This window comes from Haliotis rubra, unplaced genomic scaffold (assembly GCF_003918875.1).
Source record: "Haliotis rubra isolate DU_JTF1 unplaced genomic scaffold, ASM391887v1 Scf15, whole genome shotgun sequence".
Classification (NCBI taxonomy): Eukaryota; Metazoa; Mollusca; class Gastropoda; order Lepetellida; family Haliotidae; genus Haliotis; species Haliotis rubra.
This window is the reverse complement of record NW_025765447.1, coordinates 232771-244974: the sequence shown is the minus strand read 5'-3', so window position 1 is coordinate 244974 and position 12204 is coordinate 232771. Positions and strand designations below refer to the sequence as shown.

Below are 12204 nucleotides of genomic sequence, written 5' to 3'. Positions count from 1 at the left end.
TTCAGAACCTGATGAAATCTAGACTTGCTCATTTAGCATTACAGAAAGGGCTGGTCAGAAGAGGAAATAACGCAATTCAAGCACTACGGTTGGTTGGTTTGGTGTTAAACGCCGCACTCAGCAATATTCCAGCTATATGACGGCGGTGTGTAAATAATCCAGTGATCAACAGCATAAACGTCGATCTATGCAATTGGGATACGATGACATGTGTCAACCAAGTCAGCGAGCCTCACCACCCCATCCCGTTAGTCGCCTCTTACGACAAGCATGGGTTGCTAAAGACCTCTTCTAACCAGGATCGTCATGGGTCTTCAGGGACTATGAGTCAGACTAGGTAACGAGTCGGCAAGGTAGCAACACTCTCCGTACAAAGGCTCTAACCACTATATCAGACTAGTGAATCATGAGGTTTTTATGGAGTGTAGTTTCAGGGAAATAGTATCCTTTCCCGCGGAACCATCTACTGTGTGAACGTCACAGAATGCATATTGTTCAACTACAGCTGTTCCACTGGTTTGAACGCATACGTGTTAGAACAGCGCTTTTATCAATACATTATTCATGATCAGGAAAACTTCATTTATTGGGTAATATTAAAAGCTATGCTTTGAAAGTGACGATAATCAACGATTGGCTGTACCATGAAAGGTGTTCTTCAGCGTGTCCACGTCAGGTATAAAAGAGGGTGGCGAGGCGGGGCTGACGGATCGCACCACAGACACTTTGAACCCGGTTCAGGTAAGTTCATGTTATTTTCCGTTACTTCTATGGTTTATTTACCAATTCCGTTTCAACAACGGCCAACGATGTGGTGAACTTGTCGATCGTAATTCTTGACAATACCTTTATTAATAATAAACAATATTTTAATTTCACGTGATATTAAAACATTTTTTTGAGGAGGCATATATCACTTTCTTCATCATAATAATATGACTATGTCGGTCAGCATTAAATCTGCATCATTCTACATTTTTATGTACTTGATTAATGTAACTCATGGATTTATTTTATGTTCCAGAAATCGATATTTCAAAAAAGATGCGAGTTCTAGACACAAAGGTAAAACCAGCAACAAAAAATATATAATTCCGAAAGCTCTAAATATATAACTGAAAACAAGGAATTAACATTTTCTAAACTAATCTATTTATGTTTATTGGTTTATTTGCTTAAAATCCGCGCTCGTCGGGTTCGATTTCCATTAGGGGTACAATGTGTGAAGCCCATTCCTCGTGCACCCTGCAGAGAGATTGTTGGATATTATTGCTAGAAGCGACAAAGTGTTAAAACTCACTCACTACTTATGTATTTCTGCACAAGTATAAATTTCCGAATGTTAGACGTAGTACTTGAATGCCTTGTTTAATGGAGTAATTAAAACATCTCTCGGTTACAGGCTGAGTTTGACCAGATCCTGGCGGGGAGTCCAGGCAAACTGATCGTGGTGGACTTCTATGCGACATGGTGTGGCCCGTGTGTAAAAATTGCGCCTATCCTTAAGGTAACTTTGTCGACAGTCTTAATTTGTTGAGTACTACTGAGAGACCAGTGTTGTGACCATACAGTGTAGTAACTGGTCTCAATATCGTGGGGACGGCGGGGTACCCTAGCGGTTAAAGCGTCCGCTCGTCACGCCGAAGACCCAGGTTCGATTCATCACAGTGGGTACAATGTGTGAAGCCCATTTCTGGTGTCCCCCACCGTGATATTGCTGGAATATTGCAAAAAGCGGCGTAAAACCACTCACTCACCCAATATCGTGAGTAGATAGATATGGATATTGAAGTCAGTATCGGAAGTATCGAGATACTGTAATACTATGGTATTGGTAGGTATTGTGCAGTTACACTGGTCACTATTGCCAGTTGTTGTGAGTGTGTCTGTATGCATCTGTACGTGTGTGTATACACCTGTACGTGTCTGTATGCACCTATATGTGTCTGTATGCACCTGTTCGTGTCTGTATACACCTGTACGTGACTGTATGCACCTGTACGTGTCTGTATCCATCTGTACGTGTCTCTATGCATCTGTATGTCTCTGTATGTGTCTGTATGCACCTGTAAGTGTCTGTATGCATCTGTACGTGTCTGTATACACCTGTACGTGTCTGTATGCATCTGTACGTGTCTCTGTGCACCTGTACGTGTCTGTATGCACCTGTACGTACGTGTATGTATGCACCTGTACCATTCTGGAAGCACTTGTACGTGTCTGTATGTATCTGTACGTGTCTGTATGCATCTGTACGTGTCTGTATGCATCTGTTCGTGTCTGTATGCATCTGTACGTGTCTGTATACACCTGTACGTGTCTGTATACATCTGTATATCCGTGTTTGGATCCATAGAGTTGTATGTTTCATATCAGCTGTTGTGGGATCCATAGAGTTGTATGTTTCCATCTCAGCTGTCCTAGGATCCATAAAGTTGTATGTTTCATATCACCTGCTGTGGGATCCATAAAGTTGTATCTTTTCATCTCAGCTGTTGTAGGATCCATAAAGTTGTATGTTTCATCTCAGCTGTTGTGGGATCCATAAATTGTATGTTTCATATCAGCTGTTGTAGGATCCATAGAGTTGTATGTTTCATCTCAGCTGTTGTAGGATCCATAGAGTTGTATGTTTCCATCTCAGCTCTTCTAGGAACCATAGAGTTGTATGTTTCATATCAGCTGTTGTAGGATCCATAGGGTTGTATGTTTCATATCAGCTGTTGTGGGATCCATAAATTGTATGTTTCATATCAGCTGTTGTAGGATCCATAGAGTTGTATGTTTCATCTCAGCTGTTGTAGGATCCATAGAGTTGTATGTTTCCATCTCAGCTCTTCTAGGAACCATAGAGTTGTATGTTTCATATCAGCTGTTGTAGGATCCATAGGGTTGTATGTTTCATATCAGCTGTTGTAGGATCCATAAAGTTGTATGTTTCATATCAGCTGTTGTAGGATCCATAAAGTTGTATGTTTCATATCAGCTGTTGTAGGATCCATAAAGTTGTATGTTTCATATCAGCTGTTGTGGGATCCATAAGGTTGTATGTTCCATCTCAGCTGTTCTAGGATCCATAAAGTTGTACGTTTCATCTCAGCTGTTGTAGGATCCATAGGGTTGTATGTTTCATCTCAGCTGTTGTAGGATCTATAGAGTTGTATGTTTCCTCTCAGCTGTTGTGGGATCCATAGAATTGTATGTTTCATCTCAGCTGCAGTAGGGTCTATAATGTTGTATGTTTCCATCTCAGCTGTTCTAGGATCCATAGATTTGTATGTTTCATCTCATCTGTTGTAGGATCCATAGTGTTGTATGTTTCATCTCATCTGTTGTGGGATCCATCAAGTTGTATGTTTCCATCTCAGCTCTTCTAGGATCCATAGAGTTGTATGTTTCATTTCAGCTGTTGTAGGATCCATAGAGTTGTATGTTTCCTCTCAGCTGTTGTGGGATCCATAGAATTGTATGTTTCATCTCAGCTGTAGTAGGGTCTATAATGTTGTATGTTTCATCTGATCTGTTTTGGGATCCATCAAGTTGTATGTTTCCATCTCAGATCTTCTAGGATCCATAAAGTTGTATGTTTCATCTCATCTGTTGTAGGATCCATAGAATTGTATGTTTAATCTCATCTGTTGTGTGATCCATTAAGTTGTATGCTTCCATCTTAACTCTTCTAGGATCCATAGAGTTGTATGTTTCATCTCAGCTGTTGTAGGATCCATAGGGTTGTATGTTTCATATCAGCTGTTGTATGGTCTATCAAGTTGTATGTTTCATCTGATCTGTTGTGGGATCCATAAAGTTGTATGTTTCCATCTCAGCTCTTCTAGGATCCATAGAGTTGTATGTTTCATCTCAGCTGTTGTGGGATCCATAAAGTTGTATTTTTCATCTCAGCTGTTGTAGGATCTATAAGGTTGTCTGTTTCATCTCAGCTGTTGTAGGATCCATAGAGTTGTATGTTTCATATCAGCTGTTGTAGGATCCATAGAGTTGTATGTTTCATATCAGCTGTTGTAGGATCTATAAGGTTGTCTGTTTCATCTCAGCTGTTGTAGGATCCATAGAGTTGTATGTTTCATCTCATCTGTTGTAGGATCCATAGAGTTGTATGTTTCATATCAGCTCTTCTAGGATCTATAGAGTTGTATGCTTCATCTCAGCTGTTGTAGGATCCATAAAGTTGTATGTTTCATATCAGCTGTTGTAGGATCCATAGTGTTGTATGTTTCATATCAGCTGTTGTAGGATCCATAAAGTTGTATGTTTCATATCAGCTGTTGTAGGATCCATAGAGTTGTATGTTTCATATCAGCTGTTGTAGGATCCATAGAGTTGTATGTTTCATATCAGCTGTTGTAGGATCCATAGGGTTGTATGTTTCATATCAGCTGTTGTAGGATCCATGAAGTTGTATGTTTCATATCAGCTGTTGTAGGATCCATAAAGTTGTATGTTTCATATCAGCTGTTGTAGGATCCATAGAATTGTATGTTTCATCTCAGCTACTTTAGGGTCTATAAAGTTGTGTTTCATGTCATCTGTTGTAGGATCCATAAGGTTGTATGTTTCTTCTCAGCTGTTGTAGTATCCATGAAGTTGTATGTTTCATCCCAGCTGCTGTATGTTCCTAAAATTTGCATGTTTCCTGTGAGCTGTTGTATTGTTTGCGGCTGAAATGTGACCTCATCGAATGTTGGTTAATCTACCGCATCACAATTCTATATAATGTTAATTGCATAAAATACATGTAAAATATAATTTAAGTATCTGATGTTGCAGTCATTGTCGGAGAAATACTTCCAAGTTATGTTTTTCAAGGTAGACGTGGACAACAATTCGGTAAGAGTTACTTTCCGTTGTAGCATTAACGGTATTTTCAGTCAAATAATTATATTTTAATATTTTTTTATTATATTTTCAGTCTATTTATTTATTTTTATCAGCTGTTTAACGCCGCACTCAGCAATATACTAGCTATAAGGCGTCGGTCTGTAAATAATCGAGTCTGGACCAGACAATCCAGTGATCAATAGCATGAGAATCGATCTACGCGATTGGGATACGATGACATGAGTCAATCAAGTCACCGAGCTTGACCACCGATCCCGTTAGACGCCAACCCAAGTTTATCCGGGTTAGAATTGGTCTTCAGAAACCACGTTTGACGTTAGAGGCGACTAAGGGGATCGGGTGGTCAGGCTCGCTGACTTGGTTGACACATGTCAACGTATCCCAAATGCGTAGGTCGATGCTCAAGCTGTTGATCACTGGATTGACTGTTCAGTCTCCATTAATTACAGACCGCCGCTATAACAGCAACCAACCAACCGTGAGTCTCCTCTTGCTGAAGAGCAATTCTAAATCTTTCACGGGTTTAGCTACATATTAGCTACCATTGATACAATTTAGTATGATAATTATTAATCGTGAAAAGATACACTGAGAACTTGTAGAATGTGATGTTACCACGGAATTTCACACTTTGTTTATTATAGTATTTGGTTTGTGATTGAATCTACCTGTACATTCACCCAAATTTCGTGTATTCTCGTCAGGAAACGTCAAAGGCTTGCTGTATTTCGTGTATGCCGACGTTCAAGTTCTACAAAAACGGACAAGAGGTATCTCATAAAATAATAAAAATTACTACACCTAAATCTAAATTTAGCTTCCATTTATCAGTGGTGCTTAAAAATATTTGATCTCAAAGATGTATATATTAACAAACGTCTAACGGACCTGTTGAAAAAATGACCAATACTTTCTGTTATATATTGTAACAGTTCTGATCAATAAATATGTAGTTTGTTGTTTAATGCCGCCCTCACCAATATTCCAGCTCATGGCGGCGGTCTGTAAATAAGGACCAGACAATCTCAGTGACATTTAAAGCAACGTATTTCTAGTTTATAGTGAATGAGTTTAGTTTTACGCCGCTTTTAGCAATATTCCAGCAATATCAGGGCGGGGGAAATGGACTTCACTCATTGTGTCAATGTCATGAATCGAACCCGGCGCGATGAGCGGACGCTTTAACCATAAGGCTATCAATATGTATGGTACGTATTGTAAAAAAAATGTATAGTTCTTCATGACTGCAAGACAACAAATTTGGATAATTCATACATCATAGCAATTGAAAGTTTTTTAAATGTGACACGTAGGGCGGTTGGGTAGCCCATAGGTTAAAGCGTTCGCTCAACACGCCCAGGGACGGGGTCGATTCCCCACATACTGTGTGAAGCATGGTGTACCCCGCCATGGTGTTGCTGTAATATTGTTAAAAGCGGCGTAAAAACATACTCACACACACACTCACTCACGACACGTGATCTGATCTCCTTGCAGGTCGACAAACTGGAAGGTGCTGACGAGGAGGCCCTTGAGGACAAGATACGCAGCAATATGAAATGATCGTTTCCATGATCTATTTCATGTTTGTGGAAAGCAGACAACAAACACCAAGGAATATGTGCCTGCAACCAGTGTGCGAAATAGTCACTGTCCCACTAGCCCGTGGCTAGTAAAAATCCAGTCTGTTCAGTAAATCTTCACAGCCACTGGCCCGACTGACTAGTGAATTTTCATGTGGTCATTTTGTAAATATATCACTCTCTCCTACTTATTAAGTTATAACACACTTTTAAATCATGCAAGATTATGGCCTGATACAACTGTTCATTATATTAGCAGCTTTATGATGAAACCCGTCTCTACATTCAAATTTCGGGCTAGTGAATTATTTTGTGGGCTAGTAACTTTCAGGCATAGCTAGCCCGACTTGGTAGCAAAATTTGAAAACGATTTCGCACACTGTCTGCAACTATAACACTGTAGTAGAATGTAGAAGAATTATAACGCTGTTCAACTACCCGATGTTTAAACCAAGTGTAGTTTGTGGTAGTAAAACTTTTATATGTTTACTGATGTTGAGTGTTTATTGTAACAGCTTCAACCATTGCTGTTTATATTTCACAAGTTTTGGGATACAATCGAGCATGTTCATTTTACCAGGACTACACAGAACGCCATACCGATCTTGCTCAAAAGTTGTTTGACCGAGGTAACAACATTCATTCTTTCAGAGAGGGGGCGGTGAGGTAGCCTAGTGGTTAAAGCGTTCGCTCGTCAAGCCGAAGACCCGGGTTCGATTCCCCACATGGGTACAGTGCGTGAAGACCCTTTCTGGTGTCGCCCGCCCTGATAACGCTGGAATATTGCTAAAAGCGGCGTAAAAGTAAACTCACTCACTCATTCAAGGTTTCAGTAAGCTTTCGAAAGAGTTTTCGTAACGTGCAGGTGTACAATTTAACATTGACCCCGTATGACTTTCGTTTGTGTTACGGCGACAACATTGTTCAAATATAGTAGCGGCTAAAATGGTTACTGTTCAAAGTTACGTCAAACTAAAATCACGTCGGGCCACACACAAGGCCATGCCTTTTTTTAGTGGCTATTTATCCTTATGATATTGTTTAAAGGAGGGGGCGGTGGGGTAGCCAAGTGGTTAAAGCGTTCGTTTGTCACGTCGAAGACCCGGGTTTGATTCCCCACTTGGGTACAATGTGTGAAGCCCATTTCTGGTGTCTCCCGCCGTGATATTGCTAAGAGCGGCGTAAACCCCAACTCACTCACTCACTCACTGACATGGCCCATCAAACAAGAACAAAGTGACTGTGTGAGATTCAGCGCAAAGTTCAACATCTTCACCAATTTTATTTTTTTCATTTTCAATGTTTATGCATATTCCAAAAGACACATGTCAGTTAATTTTTCTTCAAGCCACACAAGCAGAACAAAGAACGATGGATGCTCATCAGATGTTATGGAATGCCCCACATTGTCCTCGTCTGATTTTGATAAGGTATCCCAGCAGTCCAGGCAACCTTCATGGTATTGTGACTGACACTGAGGTACAAGATTAGGTTGTTAATTGACAAGTGACATGGAAGTTTCTTTGCCAACTACAGATGTACAGCATATTATACCATGACCATGAAATACTCGAATTTCATTGGACAATCAATAAATTCAAATTCTAATTTTATTTATTGTCCAATCAAATTAGAGTATTTTCGTAGTCGTGTAATAATTAGGAGATAAACGTACTATGCGCTCGGTTTCAAGTGAAATTTAGAGACTTCAGTTCAGTCAAACATAAATCTAATTTACGTTTGTCTCCGATATTTCGGATACTTCTTCGAACAGGGTAACTGCCTGATATGAGGTTCCAAAGTGCGTAAAAACATAATTATAGATTAATTCTGCTGAAATTAAAGGCCAAAAAATAGAAACATAAAGTGACTTCCGTTTTCTTTCAGTCCTGACACTTTAAAGAGATGGAATCAAACCTCAAATGTTTGCAATTGTTATGATCATAATAAACTAGGTGGACATATTTTTCAGCCATTTTGAAAAAGAGCGAAAATGTTAAGGGGTCATAAAGGTGACTGCATTTCAAAACTAATTTCAAGACAAAACGGTATTTCATCTTTGTTGATCAGTGTGATGAGACACCTTTGCTCTATGATTTGCGTTTACGGGTGGCGCAGCCGAGGTGGCCATGAACTTAGTAGTATATACAATGATAGTCCGAGATCACTTTTAAGAAAGGTCTATCATTGTATATACTACTAACTTTTTAAAGTATCATCCGGTTACCCGCGGGAAAAAAAAAGAAATAACAAAAGCAACGGTTTCCAGTCCCTGTCATTCGCTCGCCACGCCGAGGACCCGGGTTCGATTCCCCACATGCGTACAATGTGTGAAGCCCATTTCTGGTGTCCCCCGCCGTGATATTGCTGGAATGTTGCTAATAGCGGTGTAAAAGTAAACTCACTCAATCACTCAAAATAAACCTATTCAGTAGGACGCATAATGATTGTATGTCCGCTTCATCATGTATTGTTCCCACGTTGTATCAATCACTTCGATCTCCGTCAGTTCATGTTTTCCTGCATTATTAAGCTGGTAGGTCTTGATATAACTACTGTAGCACTCGGCAGTATTCCAGCTGAAACATTGCCGAGTGCTACAGTAGAATTGCTCTTGATCACGGCCACTTTTATTGCACCACACTGAACAATTGAGTCTGTGATTGACTTCCCTCGCTGGTATCGCTTTTGCAAGTTAAAGTAGGGGAACCTGTACTTTCAATTTGGAAAGGAAGTTTGATTTTGACGGTTTTCAAGAAGGTCGATAAATCACTGTAGACCATTAGTTTTAACAATCCTCTTGCATCACACGGTTGTTAGTGTTTGTTTCTAGCTGTTTTTTACTGTTTGAAAATGAAAATCGTACACATGCAAAATTTCACGTCAAACACCAATCATTTTTCAAGAGCGATCACATTACAAGCAACTATTGTCATAAGGAAGTGCAAGTGATGAAGCACTCTCTGAATGTTCATAATTATCATATCAACATTGATTCACTCCGACATATCTTCCATTTTTTTAAAACGTAAAATAAAAATGAAGTTCCTCTACTTTTGTTGAAGAGTATATTATCGGTGCTGATCTCATTATGACACTAATAGCAATTGCAAATTGATGCAGATGTATGTTGTCTCGTGTTTTATTGTATTTTCGAATACCAAGATATGTATTATATGTGTGCCTGAACAAAAAACTTAACAGTCTTTAGTTTACAGATGGCAGAATTTGGATTTCGTTAAATGGAAATTGTACACGAAAAACACATTTTTCCTATGTAAAACAAACCGGAATTTTAGAATCAGTTACTGTGAATGTTTGAATATATAATTTTCTCACATTGAAAGTATAACGCTCACAATTTGCGTTGAAATGTTGTGCCATTATATGGGGGCTTTGTTTCCACCACCCATCTTAAGACGTAATTGATGCTACAGATTTAGACTTATTTCCTGTCCCAAGCCAAGGGATATCAATAGTGAAATTGGGAATATTCCTCAGTTATCCCCCTTTCGCCAAGCACTACGGACCTACCCGCGCTTCCGGTACTTGGAAGCTATTCCAGAGGTACAGATAAGCTGCGGATCTGCGTAAATTACGCAAATATTTATGTGAAAAATCAATTTCTTTTGAGACTGATGCGTACATGTACGCTTGAATTTTCGTAAATACTCAATAAATGTGATCTTACATGCGTACACACAAAAATCTCAGCTTGCCTATCGATGGATAGATAAAATAACTTAGGTATTTTGAGAGGTTCTATTTCAACACATGAACTTGGCAACTTGCTGTCCTTCTTACCGTTACTCATATTACAGATCAAATACAAATAACAAAGGCCAACATTTAAACTTTATTATATTTTTACAATTAATGGAAAATCGCAAAATACCCAATTGAGTTTGAGTAAGGTGGGTACAATTTATTTGGTTACTCAAAGGTAAATTTGGATACGTATATTTCACATTCAGCAGCGACAAATACATAACTGAATTCCTTATACATTGTCTAATCAAATAACAAATGGTGTTTGTCACCAATATCAAGTATCTAGAAGAAATCAAACAAAACACATTGGCTGTGAAAACGAACGCTGGGCTCGAAAAACTGATTGTTTGAAATGTAAACAGAGAAAGATTCAGTAGTTTTGTACTGTGAAGCATTTTCTCAAATTGTTATAGATCAAATCGTTTAATATATAATTTTCTCACATTGAAAGTATAACGCTCACAATTTGCGTTGAAATGTTGTGCCATTATATGGGGCTTTGTTTCCACCACCCATCTTAAGACGTAATTGATGCTACAGATTTAGACTTATTTCCTGTCCCAAGCCAAGGGATATCAATAGTGAAATTGGGAATATTCCTCAGTTATCCCCCTTTCGCCAAGCACTACGGACTCTACCCGCGCTTCCGGTACTTGGAAGCTATTCCAGAGGTACAGATAAGCTGCGGATCTGCGTAAATTACGCAAATATTTATGTGAAAAATCAATTTCTTTTTGAGACTGATGCGTACATGTACGCTTGAATTTTCGTAAATACTCAATAAATGTGATCTTACATGCGTACACACAAAAATCTCAGCTTGCCTATCGATGGATAGATAAAATAACTTAGGTATTTTGAGAGGTTCTATTTCAACACATGAACTTGGCAACTTGCTGTCCTTCTTACCGTTACTCATATTACAGATCAAATACAAATAACAAAGGCCAACATTTAAACTTTATTATATTTTTACAATTAATGGAAAATCGCAAAATACCCAATTGAGTTTGAGTAAGGTGGGTACAATTTATTTGGTTACTCAAAGGTAAATTTGGATACGTATATTTCACATTCAGCAGCGACAAATACATAACTGAATTCCTTATACATTGTCTAATCAAATAACAAATGGTGTTTGTCACCAATATCAAGTATCTAGAAGAAATCAAACAAAACACATTGGCTGTGAAAACGAACGCTGGGCTCGAAAAACTGATTGTTTGAAATGTAAACAGAGAAAGATTCAGTAGTTTTGTACTGTGAAGCATTTTCTCAAATTGTTATAGATCAAATCGTTTATTCGTTGCGTGCATTGGCTCAATGCATTTACTATATGCATGGAAAGAGTATCGTAGCATGTTGTATAAAAAATAAAAATAGGTACATTACAACCATATAGTGAATTCAAGCGAAATTACCACAGTGTCCGTGACAACTAGACGCAAAATGACGCACAACGACGACAGTAATTATCGACATTTCTGACTTCCTCTCTTGGTTACAATGAAAACAATAAAAAAAAATACGCAGATGGTCATAATCTTTCTGACCACTTACTTCACATATTTATGGGCAAACGTTCCCTGACATTCGTCACCACTCGCCCCTTTTCCGTAACCTCCAAGAAAGACTCGTCCCCCACTCGATACTTGTTATGTGCGAAATTACGACAAACCAATCAGAACGCGCGTAAATGAGCGCAGTGCTTTGATAAAATAATCACGAGTACTTAAATCGTTTATGGCATTATGTCATTTTTTTAAAAATCATGAAAAATATATATCGTCATATTGAAAGTACAAAAAACGTAGGTGAAAGGATTTTGCTGCCTATTATGAAGTTTTTAATAAGAATCATGCGAGTGATTCAAATACACGCACGTGCGTTTGTTGACATAACTGCTCTCATGGGTCCAACTGAGTGTATTTCTGACGATCTTGCGGGCTTGTTATGGAGATTGTACGTGCGCTTCGACCAGTTTTAGGAA

General features: G+C 38.7%; 1 protein-coding gene across 1 annotated transcript; it reads left to right on the top strand.

The window, feature by feature from the left end:
* Positions 1 to 662: 662 nt before the first annotated feature.
* LOC124270090 (thioredoxin-like) lies at positions 663 to 6512 on the top strand. Its single transcript, XM_046705108.1, has 6 exons — positions 663 to 741; positions 1025 to 1065; positions 1403 to 1507; positions 4789 to 4848; positions 5565 to 5630; positions 6358 to 6512. The coding sequence occupies exons 2-6, from the start codon at positions 1045 to 1047 to the stop codon at positions 6421 to 6423; spliced, it is 318 nt and encodes a 105-aa protein (XP_046561064.1). The 5' UTR covers positions 663 to 741; positions 1025 to 1044; the 3' UTR covers positions 6424 to 6512.
* The last annotated feature ends 5692 nt before the right edge of the window (positions 6513 to 12204 follow it).

Bases quoted from the DNA above. Each gene is read 5' to 3' on its own strand.
- LOC124270090 (XM_046705108.1), top strand. From the start codon at position 1,045: ATGCGAGTTCTAGACACAAAG. The intron at 1,508-4,788 runs GTAACTTTGTCG...CTGATGTTGCAG, and splicing joins AAATTGCGCCTATCCTTAAG to TCATTGTCGGAGAAATACTT. The intron at 5,631-6,357 runs GTATCTCATAAA...ATCTCCTTGCAG, and splicing joins TCTACAAAAACGGACAAGAG to GTCGACAAACTGGAAGGTGC.